General features: G+C 42.4%; 2 protein-coding genes across 6 annotated transcripts; both read right to left on the bottom strand.

Moving 5' to 3' along the window:
• Positions 1 to 493: 493 nt before the first annotated feature.
• On the bottom strand, positions 494 to 1,282 carry LOC103707424 (probable steroid-binding protein 3). The gene has a single exon (XM_008791900.3). The coding sequence runs from the start codon at positions 1,049 to 1,051 to the stop codon at positions 749 to 751; it is 303 nt and encodes a 100-aa protein (XP_008790122.1). The 5' UTR covers positions 1,052 to 1,282; the 3' UTR covers positions 494 to 748.
• Positions 1,283 to 2,386: 1,104 nt separating this feature from the next.
• LOC103707463 (probable monogalactosyldiacylglycerol synthase 1, chloroplastic) lies at positions 2,387 to 11,852 on the bottom strand. 5 transcript variants are annotated; one of them, XM_039125903.1, is made up of 9 exons: positions 11,124 to 11,852; positions 10,829 to 11,001; positions 6,907 to 7,068; positions 6,594 to 6,735; positions 6,230 to 6,454; positions 4,951 to 5,013; positions 4,793 to 4,867; positions 2,874 to 3,000; positions 2,393 to 2,715 (listed from the first exon to the last, which is right to left on the bottom strand). In XM_039125903.1, coding segments are annotated over exons 1-9 (1,488 nt in total). In that variant the 5' UTR covers positions 11,643 to 11,852; the 3' UTR covers positions 2,393 to 2,713. The 5 variants fall into 5 exon arrangements, with proteins under 5 accessions (XP_038981829.1, XP_038981827.1, XP_038981831.1 ...); XM_039125901.1 differs by lacking the exon at positions 2,874 to 3,000 and having other exon boundaries at positions 2,387 to 2,715; positions 10,877 to 11,001; positions 11,124 to 11,850; XM_039125899.1 differs by lacking the exon at positions 2,874 to 3,000 and having other exon boundaries at positions 2,387 to 2,715; positions 11,124 to 11,849.
• Positions 11,853 to 24,563: the final 12,711 nt, after the last annotated feature.

Genomic DNA, 24,563 nt, shown 5'->3' with positions numbered 1-24,563 from the left:
TTAGCGTTGTCGACCAAATATTCATCAAAGAATACAAAATTCTTTCTTGGCAACTACCAATGCACCCTCCCAACTTGTCTAAGACATGTTTTTGCCAATAGAGTTAAACTATTTCTTGACTAATAAAAATCTCACCAATTGTTCAGTCATCACAATTAGCGAACCCTTTGAATAACAAAAAGGTTAATACTTTTTTAGAAATCCACATCACAGGTAGATACTCACAACTAGGATGATGAGACGTACGAAAGAGCAACAAAATTCTCTCCTTATTTACCTCCCAACAAGATCATTAATCATAACTATAACTAAACATACATTCAAGGATCAAACCAGGCACGGTGATAAATCAAAAGGTAGTTTAAACACTTATAACTTAATAAATCCATACGACCATCCATCACTTAATTTTGATAAAAATGCACATATTCAAATTGCTAAATCAGTCAAAAACCGTCAACAGGCATCAATTCAGGAATCCTATATGCAAATCAAGCCCCAATTAGTAAAAAGTTAGGTTTTTATTATGTATAGATCGATAATTATTCGGACTTCAAGAGAGGAGGCGATTCCACACAATCTACGCTTATTTGATCAAAAAATTCATACATAAAAACCCACCTCCCTACATAACGCAAACAAGATAAAACCCATTGACAAGCATTAATCGGCAGTAGCCACACGAAATCAAACCTTGATAAGTAGAAAGTTCCATATTTCATGCTGGGATCGATAGATTGAAGGGATTTCAAGATGCGAGGTGGCCGACGACGGGGTACTTGGCCTGGAACTTCTTCTCCCAGTCCTGAAGGACGCCCATCTCCTTGTCGGAGAGACCGTCGAGGTTGCCGCAGACGTCCTCCTCGCTCTTGCTCATCTTGGCGAGCGCCCGGCTCGCCTCCCTGCCGGCGAAGACGGCGTAGGGGCCGCCGGGGCCGTAGAAGCCCTTTCCGGAGCTCACGTCGTAGACCGTTCCCCGGATCGCGATGTAGACGGGCTTGCTCGAGTCCGAGCCGTCGAACCCCCTCAGCTGCTGCGCCGTTAGCTCCATCCGCTTAGAGACTTGAGCCACAGATGGAAGGAAAGGTGGAAAAAACGAGAATTTTAGAACCAGAGATGGTGGAAAGATGAGGTGCCAGGAGGCTGGAGTCGTGAATCGTGAAGGGAAAGCCCTGACCTAAAAATTCCGATGGTTTTTCATTGGCGGTTTAAAAAAAAAACAGCATGCCCTAATTTTTGGCATAAATCTTAAGGGATGTTGGAATAATCTTGAATGTACCCATGGTAGATTCGCGGCAAGAACAAAACCGATCTCAAACCTAAATTGAGTATATATAACTTTTCACAATTTTTTTCCTCAATTTTTACTCTAGTTACACCACTTGTGAGGAAGATTTATATTGAGATGATGTTTACATATTATTTTTTCAGTTGATTGATTTTTTTTTTATTTTAAAAATATTTAATTTAAAAAAACAAAAAAATATTTATTATATTTTTATTATTATTAAAAATTTGATTTGTTATATTTTATATCTTTAATTTTTATTTTAATTTATATTATATAATATTCTAAAAATTATTTATTTATTTAATTTGTATGTAAAAAATTAATTTTTGCAACCTTGCCAACCTGAACCATCCAGCTTATTCCTTCCAAATCTACCCATCTTGCCCCACCCTAATACGAGTATGAGATATATATGGGTAATGTTCTACTCGACGCATACCTAACCTGTTGCCATCTTTAAACTCATGATACTCTAAACTTCATCATTTATCTATTTCCAAGCGGCCAATATATGATTCTATAGCGAGTTTGTATGAAAGAAGATGAATCTTTCTTTAGTGCAAAAGATAGACCAGGACCGTTTTATTTATTAGCGCAGTACATGACATAGACTCAATGCGGAGAATCCACATAAAGACGAAACAATAGCTACTCGACTTGCCGGCACAAGCGAAACAACGACGGAAATGAGCCATAATCAGGCAAAGCAATGAATCAAAAGAAAACACCGTGAAATTGAGCAAGAGTGATGCCATGAACATAATGCTATGCAAGAGATACCAAGGAAGAAGCTGAGGGGAGAAGGGAAGCTACAGTGCCAGTGGGTGGGCAAGCCCACATAGGCCATTGCGAGCCCAACCATTTGTCGTCCTTCTAAAGCCTAAGCCATCACTGGACCACTGTTGGTGATGGAGGTGCAGCAGAGTTTGACTTGCATAGGAAGAAGATAGAGCAGAAGAGTAGCAGCTGAGAAGAGCTTCCCTAACCTAGCTTGTCAACAATTGAAGTCTTTCCATTAGATGAGAGATCACAGATATAATGCCTCCATTCATGTGCAATGCACGTGCCAACCATACAAGTAGGAATATAGTACCATAACCAGAGAGAGAAAAGAAATATCATTAAAAAGCTTGTAGAAAAGCCACTGTATTAAAAAAATAAACAATTCTCAACATTGGCGCATAAACTCAAGTTGCACATGAGTACTGTGGTACAAGATTTTTTTGTCTGACCAACTCATGAAGATCATGAACAATCTTAAAAACAGCATCTGGTCGCGCTAGTTTTAAGCAATTCTGTGACATGGCTTTGAGTTCTTCGGATCTTGGACCAAACCACTCGGCAACTATCTTTGCTATCTCTTTCGGTGACTTTGAGAACTTCCCGCATCCATTTTCCACTACGTAAGGAACATTGCCAACTTCCTGTCATGCAAACATTTGATACTACTTAAGATACCAGTTCCATTTTGGAGAAAAATAAATTAAGTTTACAGGAAAGATCAAATGAATTATCTGAATGAAAAAAATGACTTGAATGTTAAAAAGAAAAATAAAGCTTATGTATTCTAGTATATTTATACAGCAGTCTGATGCTCTAGAAAGGCATGTGATTTTGCATTTCCCGTAACTTCCACAATGAACTCCGATGTCAAAGTAGACAGTAAATAATCCTCTAGTGAAGTTGGGAAAAATCACTTGGCCGGCAAACTGGAGTTTCGATGAATTAGCTAGCTTACATCTTAACATAACAGGCAGTCAATATGGAGCAAACAATTAAGCTAGACAACAAGAAGAATATCCTTCACCGAACGAAGCTTTATGAAGGCAAGTAAAACTGATGGCAAAGTGACCTCACACCCTCGGCAATACAAGCTAGGTCTGACACTGACGCTCAAAGAATACAAACTTCTCAAGATAGATGACAGTTAACTGAGTCTGGATGTTTGAGCATTCAAAATCATGCTTATTACTTCTTTTTTTTAATTTTAATTTCCTTTCTATAGTTTTGGCTAATATTCAAAAGTTCTATTTAACAGGAAGTATTTGACTGCTTTGAAGGAGAACCAAAGAGAACAGAGAGAGAGGGTGGGGGGGGGGGGGGGGGGGGGGGGAATTATGCACTGGAGAAGTTATTCTAGACGTGGATCTCATGATTTTTGGTTCTGTTTTCCAAAGATTCAAAATACAACCATGTGAACTTGACCCATCCTAGGTGTTTACAGGAAAACCAATGGTTTTGACTTGACCAATCCTAGGTGTTTACAGGAAAACCAATGCGCAATCACAAATTCTATGGTTTTGACTTGACCCATCCTAGGTGTTTGCGGGAAAACCAATGGTTTTGACTTGACCCATCCTAGGTGTTTACAGGAAAACGAATGCGCAATCACAAATTCTATGGTTTTGACTTGACCCATCCTAGGTGTTTACAGATTTTATGGTTTTGACTTGACCCATCTGCGTCTGGATGTTTGAGCACTCAAAATCATGCTTATTACTTTTTTTTTAAATTTCATTTTCCTTTTTATTGTTTTGGCTAAGATTCAAAAGTTCCACTTAACAGGAAGTATTTGACTGCTTTAAAGGAGAACCAAAGAGAACTGAGAAAGAGAGAGGGAAAATTATGCACTGGAGAAGTTACTCTAGACATGGATCTCATGATTTTTGGTTCTGATTTCCAAAGATTCACAATACAACTATGTGAACTTGATTTTCAAAATCATGCGCAATCACAAGTTCTATGGTTTTGACTTGACCCATCCTAGGTGTTTACAGGAAAACCAATGCTTCCAATAAAGCTTGTGAGACATGCAGAACAGTTGCATTCATTTTCTAGGATGCTTTTGGATGGAAACAGTCCATTTAGCAAAATAGATGTCCCGATTCCCTCGGCCTTCCACAGTTACGTTTCCAACAAATTTTGTGCCAGTGTAATTCCTGCATTATTAGGTAACAATGTGTTTATATTTGGCCGTCTTAAGCTGTGAATTGGAAGCAAAATCTGGTGCACCAGGGCACCACAAAGAAGAAGGCATCTAAAGCAAGCCAAGAACCATGATCATCATCATAAGAAACAAAGCTAGAAAACTACACAGTAGGGCGAGAGTGGTGCTGTTTTGAGATAATAAAATCTAAACCTGGTAGTTAAACATCAAACTGAGTCGTAAGAATTAAAATAAAATGGTGTTTCATCCAATAATCAAGCAAATATGCGAATTAGATGCCGATCAATTTCCACAAATATTTGTAAGAGAAAGCCACAAATGCACCTGACAGAGTTACTTTCTGTATGAGGAGAATACTTTTGGCTGTCAATTTCCATAACACACACAAAATATATAGTACTAAGATAAATTATGTGAATGCTACATGGTTGACATCATGTAACAGCAGAACCAATGAGCTCAAACTTGTAGTAAATAACAGCATCATGTGGCTTACTCTAACATGCCCCGACACAAGCCAAGAATAGACCCTTATTCAAGAAGTCATAACTTACCTGCCCTGCAATGTAATCATTTAAAATAATAGGAAGACCGCGAATCATGGATTCTGCAATGGTCCCTGGTCCTGCCTGTGGATGAGAATTTGAGCACATGCAATAAAAAATGAATTGAAGTTGCATGTTAGAAATCTAACAAATTTATAGAATAATACCTTTGTGATAATGCAGTCGCATGCACCCATGCAGTCTTCCATTTTAGTAACAAAACCTTTTACCTGGATTTCAAAAACAAAATTGCCGGGAACAAAGAGGTGAAATGTGGAAGACATAAGAATCAACAAAAGCAGCATCCGTTGAGTTCAAAAAAATTACAGTAGCAGTCAGTTCAATAGTAATCATGCACAGAGAATTTTAAGTTTGCTTGTATATTAAGTAGTAGATGTTTAAAATAGCCAAAATCCAATGGCAGTGATATATAGGAGGAAACTAAGCAAACACCAAAGAAACTTTTCTATAAACAATATGAAAGCACAATGTTATTTGTTCCAACATTGACAACTCAAAAAGAATCAGTAAATTGCAGCAAGCCGGGTCAGCAGCAGCCCCTTGGCATACAACATTGCTTCTTCTTGAAATCACACTCCTGCAGCATATATAACTTAATAGCATTTATAATTTTATGACATGGTGCAACCAAGAGACATCTAATTCTAGAACCAATTTTTATTTTATGTGACCTACATAAGAGGAAAACTAATCCTAACCACTTTGTAAATGACAAAAATTACAACGGATATGCAAATGTCACTCGCTGGGTCTTATGTGAAGGTTCAGCCTACATGCCAAGAGCTCATGCAACCTGTCAGCTGGTGTCCATGCAACAGCAAATCAAGGCTATTTTCTATACAAAGAGTAACCTCGCCTCTTTAGTAAATTATAACAACACTTGGTGGACACCTTCTCAACTTGCCACTTAACCTAGTTAACAGTTCAGTAAATATGAATGACACTAGCAGCAAGAACTAACAACAATGCAGCAATGCCTATGAATGGAATTTTGCTCTCTTTCCATGTACCTGACTTTCTTGTGAAGATTGAAGATGACAAATCTGAGAACCAAACCACTGATTAAGACAGTATTCCCCTGGACAATGATAAACTTAGTCACAAAGCTCACTGCACAGAGGACTTAATCCTCTATTTAGAATCTTAGCTAGGCATTGATATGATGCAAATTTATGCAATCATATACTTGGCACCTTAAAACCAAGAAAAAGAAAAAATTAATACATTATCCTTTAACATTTATTTTTTGTCAGAGGCTGCATTTTCACAGTTCCTCGCATAAAATGTCTGCTGTCCAGAAGAAAAGCAAGAATTATTATCTTCCTCAACATGATTAAATATCAGAATCCATCTTATGTAAAGTATTGGATGGTGTGAGTAATCTGAACAATTGTGCAAGCAGATATCTAAGTTCGATTAAGATACCTGAACAGGAACTTTCCAATCAGTTGACTGCAACCTGTTGTAAAGCCTTTTATTCCGGCCACATATGACAAGGATCTGACCAATGGGTTGTCCGAGATTCTCATCATATAATGTATTTCCAAGTGCCTGAGCAGTAGCCTCAATGGGACCCATGCCTTCCCCTCCTCCCATCAATAAAACAGCAGGTAAATCCTCATGCATTCCTAACTCTCTTCTCAATATATCCTGATGACAGATGAAGAAAACAAAATCTGAAGAACCCAATGAAGCATGATCCAGAAATTGACCAAAAGGAGATTCAATTCCAAGTATAAAAAATATTTGTTGATAAAGTACCAATACTCATGATAAAAGAATTTCATACTTTTGGTCGGACTGGTTTAACAAAAGAAGGACGCACTGGAAGGCCATAGACCTTTATCTGGGAAGGCTGCAGTCCAGCTTTTAATGCCCTCTTTGCCACCTCAGTAGAAGGGCAATAACATCTCGTTACAAGCTTGTGAAACCTAAGGCAAATATTGACAGAAAAATCATTTCACTGAACGAACATGAATCAGTAATAAGAGACTGTAACAAGTTGCATCTCATATAAGTTTTCTTTAAGAGAACAGGAAACAAAAAGGACAAAGCTTTTTCATTTAACATCAAAATGATGCCATGTTATAGGACCAACCTACCATGTTGGATGGCAAGTGCTAAGATCTGTGACAACTGTGGTAAATACGATCTTCTTTAGCAAACCTTTTGCCCTGAGGATTCTAAGAGGAACGTGCTGCATCAGAGGATGTACACTGATAATAATATCTGGCTGGTATTTCATCAGTCCTTTTGCAACTTCCCTGTATAAACAGCAGAAAATTATCATGCTATCGTCAAAGACCTCTTGGTTAAGAAGTACTCGCTTCTTAGGCTCCTATGGTGTTAATATCGGTCACATTAAGCCCAAAATAACTTCATCAGAAAAAAAGGTATTACTGAACAGATGAGTTTCTGCAACATAGTCATAATAATAATGTTCTTGACAATAAAAAGACAAAGAAACTTTGCTTCACTATTGTTCCTTCAAATTGCAAGTCCCCACAGACATGTGCAATCTTCATTAAAATATGTCAAAAGGTACAAACTCTGACATTTAGCTTTAACTCCAAAGAGCATTGGTTTTTCTCCATCAAATGTCCATAATATTTCAACTAAAACAAACCAGCTGACCAAGTTTAAATGCATCATCCAATGCCTTGATTAACTTATGTTGTCTAGAAATTGTTTTAACAAATGATTAAGTAACCGCATAATGCATATGTAGTATGCCGGCTGGTTATGCAGTCATTTTTAAAAATATTTAAACATAAATAAAATATATTAAATGCATAAAAAACAGTAATATAATAGTAATATTTTTCTGGATAATTAATAGCAATATTAGTAACAATAACAACTAACAACAGTGACTACTAATTATTACTTAATACCTACTATTAATAGCAACAATTATAATATAATTAATATATTACTGATATCCATATCATGTCCATTTGAAACCCTCATCAAACCTTATAAACAACCTGGACCTGTTCCATCCACATAGACTCACATAAGAATGGGCTTCCAGATGACTCTAAATGGAGCACCTTTCAGCCCATATGTGGTATAACCACAATAAATAATCGTACATAGGTGATGCAGTTGGATCAAGGGTTCACATCTGCATACACTGGGCACGTATGCAGCTGCATGCACTGCATTTTAAACCATAATTGTTACATCAATTAGTAATAGCTCATTAAATCAGTGAATGGGTTCACTTTTTCATTAACAAATTGGTACAGCCAGATCCTATCGCCTATTCTCCTCCAATAGGTTATCTACATAAACAGATACAGAGTCATTGTCTCCACTTCTCATTTACAAATCAGTAAAGCAAGCATCCTGTACTTCAAAAATAGGTATGTCTACAAATAGGTCAGTGGCAGTAAGCAAATTCCATTCATAATACTCAAAAGCAAAAGAAATTCGACTTATCCTTTTCTCCTCATACTCTTATGCTGATCTCTTTCTCTACAACTTACTATATCACTTGGTTCATAGATGATATGCAGCACTCCAATAGGCCACCGCATATTTCTTTGTCCATTTTTGAAATATTCATCTCTTATTTCCTGCATGTGTAGCTGTGCATGTGTTTTTTGTATAGCATTTGTTATGTGTCACATGTTGCCTTTGAAAGGATATATAGAAAGATGGAAATTAAATAATTAAAAAAATTGATAGGTAAGGGCAAAATCTTAAACTTCAATATCCAGTGTATCTGGTATATGGTTGGCAATTTATAAGCAATAATTAAGTATACATCACTCATTTTTTGTTTTGGGCCCACTAAAAGGTTTGTGCTAGCATGTTGATCCCCCTTTCCTCACTTCTTTTAAAGTATCAATTCTCAATATCTACACATTATGGATTTCAACTCCATTTGTTACTCCTTGTTTTTCATCCTGTATAGAATGTTTTTAGAACCGGACCAAACCGGCCGGTTCGACCAATTAAGCCAAACGGTTCAACCACCGGGAAACATTCGCCTATCTAGTATGGTTCAAAAATATTTTAAATTTGGTCAAAACCCAGCCAGGAGAATCGGACGAACCAGTCAAGCTGGTCGGACTGGCCTGGTTTCCAAATATTTTCCCTTTTTTGTTCACCCTGGGGCTGACATAATCCGGTAATCAACCCATCCTTCATTGAACACTTCAACAGTTCAACCCATCCACCAGATCCCAATCCTCTTCCATCGTCTTCTTCCACCAAATCTCAGTCTCCACTCTCCACCCATCAGGTCACCGAATCCCTGCATCAATCCCCGCCTATGGTCCCGACTGCCCCACCGGACCGGAAGCCCGCAGTCCCAGTTGACTTCGAAGAGGAGGAGAATAAGACACCGGATCGGCACCTCAAACTCATCGTCGAAGGTTCTATTTTCAAGCCGAATTGAAGAAGAATAAAAGAAGAAAAAAATCAATAAGAAAATCAATAGAAGTTACTAACTTGGAAATCAGTTTTCATTTATAAAGCTAAAGATTTCGTTATGTTGTATAGATCTTGAAGCACTATTTCTGCATCTCCCTGACCAAACCCTCCTACATTGGGATTGGTTGTTAATGGTTGATCAAGCTTGATGGATTCACCCTCTAAAACAAGAAGTTCTGGTCCTGAAGGTATAATATCAACCACTTGATGTCCATCTGATGCATCAACTATGGTTATTTCATATCCTCCTTTTTCTTCACGTACTATTCTGCTTACCATACCGACTGATGTAGCATTATAGACTGTATTGTCACTCTTGCTCCCATGAGGATAAATCTGACCCCCCCCCCCACTTTCTCCGGGAGGAGAATAAGACACTAGATCGGCACTCGATCCCGGGCCACCCTCTCCCTTCTCCCATCTCCATTTCATTTGATTCTTTCCCTTCATCACGATGGCCCTTTCATTTGACTCTTTCCCTCTCCTATTTTGATCCGAAGACTTCTCGCAATTTTTCTTTGCATGAGAGAATTGGATTTAGTTTTCTTTCTTTTCAGTCTTCTTGAAACAACAGAAAAATTAAACTAGGCATCTTCTTTTCCGATCTAAGAGAAAAATAGGGAGTTTCAGTCCAATTTTGATGGAAATTAAGGTTTTTGTTTACTTGAATGCATAAAGTTTCAGTCCATTTTGTTTAGTTAAAATTAGCCCAATTTGAGATTTTTTTTACTTAGTTTCAGTCCGTTAGCCCATATATACGATGTATAAGTTATTTGTTTTTGTACAAGAATTGATGAGAATTTGTTAAAAATGCTTTAATTTTGTTGATGGGTTAATTGATAGCCAACATTCCTGCCAATAGTTGTCATTCATGCACAATAACTATCTGGATGAACCTAGTGGTTCATATTTGATATAACTTCCTGACTGGCATAAAGTATGACACTAGTTCAACACCACAAAGTATGCTGCTAGTTTTTCCTGACTGTCATTCACTAGTTTTTTGGGAATTTTTTCTTATTTTTTCTTATTTTCCTATTTTTTATAATTTTTGAAAAATAAATATGTAAACACCACTGTGATGTCACCATTCGCACCGGCCGGTCGGACCAGTGCGACCAATCGACCGGGGAACTGAACAGCTTGCCAGTTCACTGTTCCAATCCAGTTTTAAAGACATTGCTATATCAATCCCATCCCTGATCCTCTAATGCGCTCCTTTATCCTTCAAAACTCAAATTGGTAAATGCCCCTATTTTAGTCTAATCCTATGACATCAGCATACCAAATTCATCATGAAGCCTCCTCCCGTCAATTTGTTCCTGCAATTATAATTACTTAATCATTCACAACTTTGCAGCTATTGATACAGCATGAATATCCACCAAATAACTTATGATTTTTGAGTCTTGGGAATTCCTAATTATCATTACATAATCATCAGCATCCTCTTCTTCCTTCTTTTATTCTGGACCATCAAAATTCATTCACACAGTGAAATTGCAACCATCCAAAACAACAGAAACACCAAAGTAACATTTTTATAGAATAAGGAAGGGGGTGATCCAAAGATCTGCTCACCGAGCTATGAATGTCGAAGTTGCGGCAAAATGGGGTTGATGCACTAACCGTGGGACGCTCCCATAGTACGTCATTTTCCACAAAGTCCCATGCTTTACCAAGAAATTGTAGCTCCTGGGCAATTGGTTGAAAGGCCAAGGTGTGTGGTCGGTCCATAAATCCGTAACAAACACCTGCACGAAATCACGTATCAAAAGTCAGCAAAGCAACAGCCATATCGACAAACAAAAAGAACGCACAAGTTCACACCCATACAAAATCAAGTCAAGAATATACGGCAGCATATTGAATCAACCTGGTACTCGTCACCGAATTCTTGATTGAAAGCCGCCTTAATGGCCTCGGCCGAAGCCCGGTGGCCACCGCCAGTATCGCTCATCAAGATCAAAACTTTCTTGGGCGCCTCAAGCTCCACGCCATTAACGGGCACCCCATCGTCTTCCACGACAACAGGTCCCTCTTCCCCCAAAGGGGGCTCCGCGGTATCATTAGGCGGTACCCCGAGCCCAATGGAGGCGAACCCTATCGGGGGGCGGTCGCAGTGAATTCGAACAAAGCGATTGAATTCGCTCCAGAGTCCATGGATCTTCAAAGAGCTACTCGAGAGCCGACAGGAGGCGGCCGCCCGGTAGCTCCGCCTCGGGGCCAAAGGAGGGCGGACGAAGCCATCGATGTAGGAGTTCAGGGGAATTGGGGCGGGCTGGGTGGGGATAAAGGGGGATGGGGGGGATTTGGGGTCGGAGGAGAGGCATCGGACGCGGGAGAGGAGGTCGAGGAGGGTGAAGGGCTCTTGGGCGATCGAAGAGGGCGGCATGGATTCGAGGAAAAGGACATGGGGTTTATAGGGTTTTAAGGGCCGAGAAAGAGAGTTTGGAACAGAAATTAACGCGATGGAGTCATGAGGGGAGTCTCGCGAGGAGAGAATGAAAAGGGTGGGGGTTAGCCGTTGGGATCAGAGAATTTGGGGATGGAAGACGAGCCACAGGTTTTGTGATGGGTTTTTGGTGTATGAGTTATGAAAGGAGAATGGGAATGATGAGAATAGGAGACACTTGGCTTTTTAGAGCTATTTGTATTCTCTTGGAAATATACACCATTCCAAGGCGAGTACTTTAATTTATTCTATTTGAAAACAAAAATTTGTTTTTTTTTTTTTGTTTTGTTTTGAGAAAGCAGCACTAATGGATCTAAATGATGATGTAAAAGTGACGCGGTTACGGAAGTGTACTGAGACATGTACATGTACTATGATGTATTGGGACACCTTGACCAAAAAGTAATAATATCGTGACATATGTTTTAAGTTAAAAAAAAAACAAGCACGTTGTCATTCCAAGGCAATTTAGGTCTTTTACCATCTTCAATGCCAAAAAAACAAAAACTTTCAATGCCAATATTTGGTATTTTGTCTGCAGCACAACCGGAGGATTGGTCATTTTTATTAAAAATTTAAGAAGATTTATATTAGAAAAAAATTTATTTGAAAATTTTAATTTAACTATACCATTTTGTCAATTTCCAATTAGAAATCGAAGAGAGCGCAATTACTTACACGTATTAATACTATTTGCATTAGTTTATTAGTCTAATAAAATGGTATAATAATCCAGAACTTTATTGAAAAAAACTAACCAAGAAATTGTTTTCTTGAATTTCTTAGCTCTATATAAGCATTCAAGATTTATCTAGTATATAGTTAATATAGGACTAAATATATACTTACATATTTCCACACATACTCCGCCCACCCCGTCGCTAAGCCCTAATGTCGTTAGCAATATAAGGGTCCAAATCCATCAAAATCTAATTATATATACCATAAATTCAATTATAAACATCACAGTGAATCCACAATCAATCCAAATAGGCCTATGCTGCAAGTGTTTTCCAATCTCCAAAGGCCATAAAAAATGGAGTATATGAGGTTCCATGCAGCATATATATAGCCCCATCAGCTATACACTAGATAGATCTTAAGTACTTATATTGGGCAAAAGAACTCAAATAATACTTTTTAGCTGTCTATTTTGGATGGATTATGGATTAGTACAAATGATATTGAGTTTATCGCCATGTTTCTTCAGAAAAAAATAAAAAGTAAATAAAAAAAATTGTTGCTATGTTGCCTTTATCGCGCCTCAATCTTTACCAACAACAACCCCAATAACAACATCAAGCACCGGCATTCATGAAGCCACTGAATGTTTAGCATGATAGCCCCTTGTATATCATTATAACAACCTAAATGGTAACATCAAGTACTAGCTTTTGTGATGCCACCAAATGGTTAGCTTGGTAGCCCCTTGCACAGCCTTATTGTCTTGTAACCTAAATCTTAATAATTCGCGATCTTAAAGTTAATAACATTCCAACCAGGAATATTCACTACACCTAATTGAATGCCTTATAAGAATCGGTATTAAAATCAAACACCTTTTTTTGGCTTTTTTTTTGGATACGTGCTGCATCTTTTCTTAACATCGAAACTATTTCCCTATGATTCGTATGACGTATTATGTGCTATTCTAATCTTGTTGGTCTCACTCATTGCTTTGGTATCCAAAAGATGTAATTCTTTGTATAAACTTTAATTTAAATAGATGCTTTATCAACAAGGAGCATATATATACAAGTGATTTTCACCTACATTTGCCACGTACGCCTACTGCGTATCCCCTTCTTCAAGTGTGCCATGTAAATTCACAAGTTGATGTAGTTGGTTAGAACATATGTATGCATGTAATTTTCATGAGATGCATTCCTCATGACAGGTTACAGCAACTCTGGCAGTCTCTCTGGGAACAAATGACATCATGCATCATATAATGCCTTCTTTTATACACTTACAAAAGAAAGACATCAAACATCATCCAATGTGCTCTCAACCTTGTCTGGGTTTACAAGATTTGTCCACAGAATTCGCATCCCGAAGGACCAAAAAGCATAAGAAAGTGCTGCCTCTATTTTAATACGTGGCTAATTGTCTAAAATTCAGGCTCTTTAAGCCTTAAATAAGTTGTATGACAGCAAGAAGTTTTTGAGAGCCATGAGTTTACTTCCCATGAATTTTTTTTTTTTTTTTTTTACTAAGGCGGATGGATTATACTTGACGAGAACGGATACACTCAATAAAATCGAAAAATAAAATACCTCGAAGTGCCAGGAACAACTCTCCATCTCCAGCCCACAGGGTACTACTGGAGTGACTAGCTATATAAGTAGCCACCCAGTCTGAAGCCCCATTAGCTTCACGGAACACACGCTTGGCCTGGAAGGCCCCTCCAGCCCGCACCATTGCCCAAATATCTCGGAGCAAAGGGTGGGCACTATCATTACCCAACTGATGACCATGGCCGAATCTCCCTCCAGGACGATGGAACTTGCCCGTAAAACACACCGAGCATGACGAAGGCCCGCTCGAGCGGCCCTCAGCTCCACACTCGAAACTGATATGTCGAAGAGTTGACTGCCCCTTGCAGCCACGACTCTAGCAGACGGATCCCGAATAACAAAATCTGTGTTGCTCCTCGTACCTCCATCCAAGACAGACCCATCGAAGTTGATCTTGAGGGAGCTCGGGGGTCGGAGCTCCTAGGTGAAAAACACCATACGGAATGCTGCCAAAGCAGAATGAGAACCCCAAATGTCTCAAGCTGTCAAGGCCCCTTTGACAGGTATGATGTGACTAAGCTCCGCCGCCTGTACACGAGCACTTTCCACCACAAGTCTCGGTGACATACTGCGTTTGCCAAGGGTTCAAGCGTTCCTAACCAGCCAAATTTGATAGGACATGCAAATTACCCGAACCACCTCCTAGCGAAGCAGAGGGGACTCCGAGCATCGGTGCATGGTCTGCAGGAACTGGTCCCTCCAGCCACAAACCTCCCGTGGGATTCCCGCTAGTCGCCAAGTCGCCCTATTCCATATGCACTGAAACAAGGCGTGGTCCATTATCTCGTCCACACCACAATCCCCACATACCAAAGGAATCCTCAATCCTCGTCCACTAAGAACTGCTCTTGTCGGAAGCCGGTCTCAGACTACCTTCCAGATGAACAGTGCTACCCTCAGGTGGAGTCTCAAGCACCAGATCCAGGCGCAGTCAGGCCCAGGTCGTACTACCGCCGGAGAATGCGGGAGAGGTCGTCCACCCTGACGCCGGTCCTGATAGAGCTGTTTCAAACCTGCACGTTTGGACCTGCACACTCAGGTAGTGGGAGGGATCAGACCCTCTCCGCCAGGTGCCTCTCCAAAAAGCTGAGCCAGCCTAGTCTCGTCCCATTCAGCCCCGTGAGGATAAAGAGATCAAAGATACGCAGACTCTCCGCAACCCCGACACTAACAATAGTCAGCCAATGCTGCAAGGGGAGGGCATCTACCCATGGGTCCCCGACCATATCAATATTGTGCCCATCGCCTATCAGCCATCTAGTGTGGACTAACGCAGTAGGCAGATACCTCCCAATCTCTCGTCATAGGAAAGAACATCTCTACCCTCGAGCCAATGCCTCAGGGCCCACCTGCCCATAGCGGGCTACTATGGTCTGGCTCCAAATCCCCTACAGCTCCAAAAGGAACCGGACTGCATGCCGGACAATAAGCACATCCAGTCTCTCCAGGAGAGACAGAACTCTAAGGCCATCCTCACTGAATGAGAGGCAGATGCTCTTCCATGCCACCAAGTGCACCCCCTGACCACTACCATGCGAGCCCCATAAGAAGCCCGAAGTAGTCGCTTGATCTTCAGTAGCACTATCCTCGGCACCACCATGTTTGACATGAGATAGATGGGCATGAAGCCAAGTATAGATTTGATCAGCATCAATCTACCCATCACAGATAAAGATGCTGCCCACCATCCCTCCAGCCTACCCAGGACTCGTTGCACCATCCCGGTGCATTCAGATACCCGCAGTCTCCTATCTGTGATCGGTACACCCAGGTAGTTGTAGGTCCCGTCCTTCTTTGTCATCTCCAGAATCCTCTGGATCCCCTGTCGAACCCCAAGCGTCGTGCTAGGGCTGAAGAAGATGGTGGACTTCTGAAAATTTACTCTTTGCCCCGACACGGCACAATAGTCGGCCAAAACCTTCCTAAGGGTTTGTGATCTGCTACCCGCACCCTTGTCAAGATGAGACAATCATCGGCAAAGAGTACGTGAGATATTGGCTAGGCCCTTGAAGCTGGGACGTAAGCCTTCAGGTTTTTATGCATTCTTAGATCCATGTAGCACTAAAAAATATAGGACTCATTTGGTTCGTAGAAAAAAAAAGAAAAAAAGTGTGGTCAACGAATAAACAAACTAATGTCCCTTCTTTGGTTGAAGTTTTTTTTAAAAAAGAGATAGAAAAGCAGCATTTTTATGGGATGAACAAAAATCTGTAGAGATATAAGAAATCTACTTTCCTACTTGTTAGAAATTATGATATTTTTTTTTCAAAAATATTTTTAAGCCGTCAAAACTTACGGTTAAGATCTTTTCTTTACTAAGGATACAATAAATATTTCATACAATATTTTTTTAAAAAAGATAGGTGATCAACCAAATACAAGACATTCTAAAAAATACTTTTTTATAATTAACTAAATATATCAAAAATTTCAAATATTACATTTTAAAAAAAATATTTTAATGAAAAAAAAATCTTCCAATCAAGCGAGTCTACAGTAGCCGTGAGAACCTAGAATTCTATTGTTTATTCACCGTTCCTAAAAAGGACCACTTAAACAAAAAGTCAAAAAGTACAGGTTGGCTGCACTCGTTTTACACATGATTGAAGAATCTTCGGCATAAACAACACTTTTGATTCCGAAAGTCTAAAGGAGATTGACTTAAAATAAGTTAATAGCTGAATCACTCCTCAGGGTTCTTTTATCATGTTTTTTTTCCTTTTAAAACAGTAAAGTCAAATTTTTTGGGTAAGAATTTTTTTACTGAGAGTAAAAGAAGCATTTCATATATTTTTTTTTAAAAAAAAATAGGCACACAATGAAACATAAATTACTCTAAAAAATATTATTTTTTATAATTAATTACATATATCAAAATTATTTTTTAAATATTATATTTAAAAATATATATTTTAATGAAAAAAAATCTTGCGAATCAAACGAATCTTTAGTAGTTTTCCTCAGCCGTGAGCACCTAAAATTCTATTGTTTATTCGTCTTTCCTCAAAAGGACCACTTAAACAAAAAGTCAAACAGTACACGTGGCTGACTCGTTTTACACATGATTTAAGAATCTTCGGCATGAACACCACTTTTTATTTCCGAAAGTCCAACGGAGATTGACTTAAAAATAAGTTAATAGCTGAGTCACTCCTCACTCCTCAGGGTTCTTTTGTCATGTTTTTTTTTCCTTTTCAAACAGTTAAGTCATAGTTAAGTCATCACAGGAACTGTACGTATGACAAAATGTGAACCATAGTTAAATCGGCTAGCTAATTTCTTTTCCTTAAAAATATGTATCAAAAACCTGAGCTCAGTGCGGTAATTAGATCACGACATGAGTTAGTTTAACCATTAGATCAGATTGCCTACTCGGTTTCTTTTTTTTCTTGGCCAGAATGGGAGAGATAGAAACAAGTAGTAATTTCAGAAAGTTCTTGGATTAAAATTACACAGAATACCGATTAACTCAAGAAGAAGAATGTGGAGAAACATCTCAAAGATTTTATCATTTATATTTTAATCGTAACGCCATAAAAGCATGAAATTTTAGCACCTGGTGCAGGCCTAGCTTTACTTAGATCCAAGCCAGATATGCTTGCAGCTGCCATGAATTAGACCTTGATCTATCCTATAGTTTTTTCAAGTTTTCGAGGCTCGGCCTCTCTTTTTCAATTCAGCTTTTGTTTCTATATATGATAAAAGATCTAACTTTTTTGAAATTAATTTTTGTCAATGAGCAATGACGAGAAATAAAAAAGAAATGTATTATTTAATTTTTGACTAGTTCTTAGAATAAAATAAATATTTTGGTAGTTATGCAATATATATTTTATAACAACTCGGAGATATATAATTTTCTAAGATATATGTTAATATAACTTAGAATAATAAAATTGAGCAATAGCCCTTGTTACTATGCTAAAACGATGCTTAAGTGATTGAAATCACTACTCTCCAGCAAATACAATTGAGATCCTTTTTCCTCGTGTTAATCTTGGTCAAATTTTTGTTTTCTTGGCCCTTCGTCAATTTCTACCAGCGACACGAGCACATTGATATGAGCGAGGTTGGATGATGACCATTGTATACATAAAGCAACACATAAAGATCATATGGTGCTGGTTGAAATTAGAATACCTAACACCTGTTTATACAATGAATTAATATTTGGAATAAAATTAAATACCAAACATTTTTTTGTTGCTAGCAATTAGTAATTTCCGACTACCTTTGCCATTTAAAGCTATACATTGAAAAGAAGAATCATCTTCATGCTCAGCCTCTTATTACTCTCATAATAATATCACAACATTTTTACCTTAACTAGTAAGCATAATAAGATCTTATAATGAAAACTGGTTTAATTTAGATATTAGCATTTAATTGTACGAAATGAAATAATAAAAGAAAAACAAACAAGTTTAGATTTGTTGTGGTTGAAATTTGGCCTGAGGGTGACCATGCTGGAGGAAACCGAGAAGACGCCGGCCGAGATAGAGAAAGAGGGCCACCTCCTGCGCTCCGGTGCACTTGCACAAAGCCTTAGCCAAGGATTCCGGCAAAGGCCCTCCGATGGCTAAGTTAGCTGGGCCTTTTTAGAGGAGAGCTTTCAGAGTGCTTTTGATGGCCTCTTGTAGCTTAAAACAGCTTGTAATGGCTTGTAATAGCTTAAGAATGCTTGTAAAAGTTTATAAAAGCTTACCGAGGGCCTTTCCTTATTCCTATTTATAGGGTGAGAGTTTCAGCCGTTATCTGAAGTCTCGGGCCGGTTTATAAGTGGCTGAACATTAGCTGAAGGTGGTGTGAATCACGGAGATCAATCCCGCAGGCGGAGGAGGTGGGAGATATCTTTCCAGATTTGTTCCGATGATCCATCATGTCTTAAGCGGAAGTGCTCGAGGGAGCTCTTTAATGTGTTGCATGCACACTCCCTCTTGAGGTGTTACCTGATGGTACGCGAGGGGCCAGTCATCAATACCCCGCCCTCCGAAGTGGCCATCATGATGACCGGCCTTTAACACCGCGATCTAGGAAGATCTACTAGGATCCGCAGAATCTTTGACAAGATCGAGGTTGACAGAGCTGAGGTCAGCTCGGCCTCGGGCCAAGGTCGGCTCGGCCTTCGGCAGGTACCAAGGTTGGCCTGGCTCTTGGCAGGAAGCATGGCTGGGATGTTCGGCCATATGTACGGGCGAGGAAGCGCGCGTGGGTGCGGCTGCGAGCAAGGTCGGGTAGGCTTGGAGGCCGCAGCATGTGCTTGCCGAGGTCGGTTCGGGCGTCATTGTAGTGCAGTCGAGGGAGCCTCTTGGGCTTGCGGTCGGCATTGTAGGGCGCCCCGGAGCTCGAACCGTAGCATCATTATACCTGCGGTCGAGGGAGCTTCTTGGGCTCGCGGTCGACCTGCAGGGCGCCCCAAGCTCGGGTCGGGGCATCATTGGGATGGTGTTGGCACCGATCGCATCTTCCGACGAAATCCATCTTGTGCCAAGGTTAGCTCCGCCTTCAGCGAGGTCTGAGGTCAGCCTGCCCTCTGACCGAGGTCGGCTTAGCATTCGACGGGGTCCGGGGTTGGCCTTGCTTTTAGTGGGACCGAGGTTTGGCCTGCTCGGCTCTGAGGTCTGCTCGGCCAGAACTGGGTGGCTCCACGCTAGAGTAGGACGATCCATTTTGCCTTCCATCATTTGCCTCCCGACTTTCAAGTTCAATTCGTTCTTTGGCTCGAGCGAAGGGAATAACCGAGTTGTCAATCGTCCTGCGCTTCAGACAAATGATCGTGAAGGTATATGCGCCAAGTGGGGTATACCTCTTGTATTATTGGAGCTAATGGCTTCGGAGTCGAGCTTCTTGAGCCAAGCTAGGGTGGTTCAAGCTGCCACATCATTCCAAGCAAAAATGGTTGAGGGGGGCTCTTCAATGAGTTGCATGTGCGCTCCTTTTTGAGGCGTTACCTAATAGAACGCGAGGGGCCAATCATTAATTCCCCATCCTCCGAGGCGGTTACCTTGATGACCTCTGCCTTTAATGCCACGATCCGAAAAGATCTACTGAGGAAGCTTCTAGATTGGCCACATGGCATGATCTAGCCGCTCGGCCACCTAGGCAGGCCGATCAGAGCCATTGAGGTAGGCTATATAAGGCCTTGGGGAGGCCCCAATCGATCTCCATTGCTCTCACTCTTCTTCTTCCTGTCCGCCATCATCATCTTCAAGCTCTTCCTTGAGCATTCTTGATGCTTTCCGACGGGTTTCGCAGCAGATTTCTTTCCTTTATCTTCAATTTTCGGTGATTCTTCTCTTTTTCCAGTTGTCTTCTCCGATGAAACCTTGGGTAAGTGCCTTCTTCCTTCTCCATCGCTCGGAGAGTTATTCCTCTTTTCCATCTTCTTCTTTTCCTTTGCCTTCTTCCCTTCTTTTCTTTGGGTTTCTGTCAGCAAGGTGAAGCCCTTGATGTTGAATACAATGGGCTCACCTACGAGAGCTCCTGAGCCCGGCACGGGTCCATCCCGAGCTCGGTTTCTTTGGATGTGGAGGAGGCCGAGCTCGAGCTGGACCATGGTCCAGGTGGAGTTGGCTCAAGTTTGACCGAAGAGGAGCTGGGCTTGGTTCGGGCCCAGTTCTTCTTCCCACATGAGTTCTTTTTTGAGCTCTCGAGGCTTGGGGCTTGGGTCACCGACCCTCCCGAAGGTTGGATCAGAGCGTATATGGAGACACTCCGATCCAGGCGGAGGTTCCCTCGTCATGGGTTTGTGAATGAGCTCCTGGCGACTTATCACCTCGTTCTAGCGCAGCTCACTCCAAATTCATGGAGAATGATCATTGGCTTCCTCTCCCTTTGTCTTGCACACGGCCTTCCCACCTCGATAAACGTCTTCTGGGGTTGCTTTGTGTTGAAAGTTTGCCCTGCAAACAAAGGGTGGTGGTACTTCTCTTTTTGAGGAGGCCGTACACTCTTTCGAGGTACTCCTTCCTCCATTCATGGGTAGAAGGATAAATCTTCTTTCTTACTTTCGAGCGGTCGTGGGGGTTCGACCCGACCTGGGGCTCGCCACTGGTCACGATGAAGAACAAAGCTCCCAAGTTGTCGCGGTCCGAGCAGAAAATTTTGGACAGACTGCTCGGCCTAGGAGGAATTCTGAAGCTTCCCAACCTGCTCAACGAGGAGGTCTTGTTAAATGTTGGCTTGAGCTCAGCTCATCCTGAGGGTAAGGGCGACACAGCCATTTTTTTTCTTTTTGTTTTCTCCTTCTCATACTTGATTCTCATTAAGGTTTCTACTATCAGAAATTGCAGAAATGGTCTTCAGCGACAAGATCCTGATGGCTAGATATAATAAGAGGGCGGCCACCTCGGGTGGAGATCGGCCTGAGCCAAGGTCGAAGAAATCGAGGGCCGCATCTTCCTCTGGTGCTGCGTGGGAAGAGTTCGCTTGTGAGGCCAAGCTGCCCCCGCCGACTGAAGAAGGAGCTCAAGGAGTGGCCACAGTAGAACAGGCGGTTGCAGCGCTTGGTGGTAGAACTTGAAGGGCCCACAAGGTCATCCAGAGCTATTGCTCCCTCCGAGCCCGGGAGGACACCGTTGCTACCCGAGAATCATCTATTCGAGGACGATTCGGCCCTCGAATCAGGTGATGTTGTTTGCGAGATCGTCCGTTGCGCTACGCTTTCGGCCGATCATGAACAGCTGGAGTAGTTGGGGCTTGACGGCTTCATCGATCAAGTATATTCCGCTGGCGTCTTGGTGAGTGATATCATACTCTTGCTTTTATTTTTTTCTAAGTGCTTGACCTCGGCTAATGCTTTGCCTCTTGTGCCAGCACTTTCATGTGATCGACATATTGGTGTCCACCGCGATCAACTACTGGGAACGGGCGAGGTCGTATCGATCAAGGGTGGAGGCTACCGAGCGACAGAAGCGGGAGGCCGAGGCTCGGGCAACGGCAACGAGAGGTCGAGGAGAAGGCAAAGACGGTTGAAGCTCAGACCAAGGTTGAGCTCGCCCAAATTCAGGAGATGGAGTTCGAGCATATCCAAGCTTGTTCGACCGCAGAAGGTCGCATCTCTGAGCTCGAAGCTGCCCTGGCCGGCCAAAAGCACGAGGCCGGAGTTTTGAGGCTGAAGGCCGAGCAGCTTGAGAGGTCGGCCGTGGAGCGGGCCCGGGAGGCTTTCCAGAGCTATTGCCAGTCCAATAAGTACCTGGATGAACTGGCGGAGGAGGCAACTGATGGCCTGATCCGGGGTTTCAAGAACTGCCGCGATTAGGCCCAACGGCTCTGCCCCGAGGTCAACTTCAGTGGCCTTCGTCCACTTCTGTCTAGTGCCGCCGAGGCAGCGGTCATGACTGAAGTGAGTGAGCTCGCGAAGGCACGCGAGCCCATTGCTGACGTGCTGGATAGTGATGTCACTAAGACTGCCGCTGAGGTTGGAGCTGAAGCTATTGTCGAGGTCAGGACCGAGGCTGCCCAAGCTACCTGAGCTTCAGCCCTTGTTTTCTTTTTCTTTTCTTGTTATACTTGTGAGGTCGGCCATTTAGGCCTTTTTGTAATCGACCATTTTTATATTCAATCCGACCTCAAGGTTGGCATCTTTTGTACTCGGCCTTTGGCCTTTTAATATCAATGAAGTACACTTCTTCTCTAAGTATTTGAGCTCGTCTTGCTTTGTGTATTGTGTTGGATTTTTGTGCTTGGCATTCGCTTCCAACTTAGACTTAGGATGAGACACATAGCCTTGCAAAGTCGATGAAGAGCTTACTGCTTCTGAGCTCGTTCGCTGGTGTACTTTAGGTGCCGGGGTCGGACATCAGGTCTGCTTCGAGCCTCTGAGCTCGGGACCCCGTTTAACTTTTGCACTATAGTTCGCTAAGGTACCATTCAGGTAGAAGGTCGTCGTAAGTTTTGATGGCCTTGTAGATCTTTAGGCTTTAACTTGGGCGATCGAACTAAGGTCGAGGCGCCCTCAAAATTTTTTTGAGGTCGAGGGAGCCTCTTCGACTCGCGGTCGACGCAGCAGGGTGCCCCGAGCTCGAGTCGGGGCATCATTGTACCTACGGTCGAGAGGGCCTCTTTAGTTTTCGATCGACGCAGCAGGGCGCCTCGAGCTCAGACCGGAATGTCATTACTTGCGGTCGACGGAGCCTCTTGGGCTCACGGTCGACTCTGCAGGGGCTCCGGAACTCGAACTGGGATGTCATTGTACTTGCGGTTGAGGGAGCCTCTTGGGCTCGCGGTCGGGTCTGCACAGCGCTCTGAAGCACGGGCCGGAACATCTTTGTACCTGCGGTCGAGGGAGCTTCTTGGGCTTGCGGTCGACACTGCAGGGCGCCCCGCCTTCTGACTGGGACATCATTACCTGCGGTCGAGGGAGCCTCTTAGACTTGTGGTCGACTCTGTAGGGCGCCCCGCCCTCTGGCCAGAACATCATTACTTGTGGTCGAGGGAGCCTCTTGGGCTCGCGGTCGACTATGCAGGGCGCCCGAAGCTCGGACTGAGACGTCATTGTACCTACGGTCGAGGGAGCCTCTTGGGCTCGCGGTCGACACTGCAGGGCGCCCCGCCCTCTGGCCGAAACATCATTACCTACGGTCGAGGGAGCCTCCTGATCTCGCGGTCGACTTTGCAGGGCGCTTCGGAGCTCAGACCGAGACGTCATTGTACCAACGGTCGAGGAAGCCTCTTGGGCTCGTGGTCGACACTGCGGGGCGCCCCGCCTCCTGGCCGGGTCGTCATTACCTACGGTCGAGGGAGCCTCTTGAGCTCGCGGTCGACTCTACAGGGCACCCCGGAGCTCGGACTGGGACATCATTGTACCTTTGATGGCTTCCACAGATTCCTTCATGCACTCCCCTCATCACATAGTCGGCCCCTGAGGGGTGGAGACATCTAAGGAGTTACGATGACTGGCGGTATAGCTCACTCCCGTACATGAGGTACCAAGTCGCTTGGCGCTCGGCTCGTCAGGGCTTCAAGCTTATCTACAGGAAGGACTCCCTTTTGTGGGAAGTTGATAAGAGGGTCCGTCCAGCTTGGCTCGATTTCTATGCATAGGACCAATCCAGGATCTTCTATGCTTGGTACCTTCAGGTACTCGAGGAGAATAGTCTTCAGGAGCTCGGCCAAACTAGACGTTGCTATTTTTGACTGCAGGTCGGCCCTTGCATTCTCCGACCTGTATATGTGTTGAATATCGAAGTTATTTAAAAACGAAGTGATGTTCTGTACTTTTTGGAGGTATTTCATCATTAACGGTTTTCGAGCTTCAAAATCCTCCAAGACTTGGCTCACCATCAGCTGGGAATCACTGATGACCTTTAGGCGGCGGACGTTAGACTCTTTCGCCAACTTTTGCCCTGCAATTGATGCTTCATATTTTGCCTCATCATTGGAAGCGGAAAACTCAAAGTGCAAGGCCCGCTCCGCCACTACTCCATCCGGGCTGGTGAGGATGAAGCCTACGCCGCTGGCCCCCGAGGTCGAGGAGCCATCAATATGCAGAATCTAGGACTATTCAGGAGCATCTTCTTCTTCTAGGTTGAGCTCTATTTGTGGGGAACCGCACGAGGAGGTG

Source organism: Phoenix dactylifera, chromosome 1 (assembly GCF_009389715.1).
Source record: "Phoenix dactylifera cultivar Barhee BC4 chromosome 1, palm_55x_up_171113_PBpolish2nd_filt_p, whole genome shotgun sequence".
Taxonomy (NCBI): Eukaryota; Viridiplantae; Streptophyta; class Magnoliopsida; order Arecales; family Arecaceae; genus Phoenix; species Phoenix dactylifera.
Note: the sequence above shows the minus strand (reverse complement) of the source record. Positions and strands in the feature narration are given on the sequence as shown.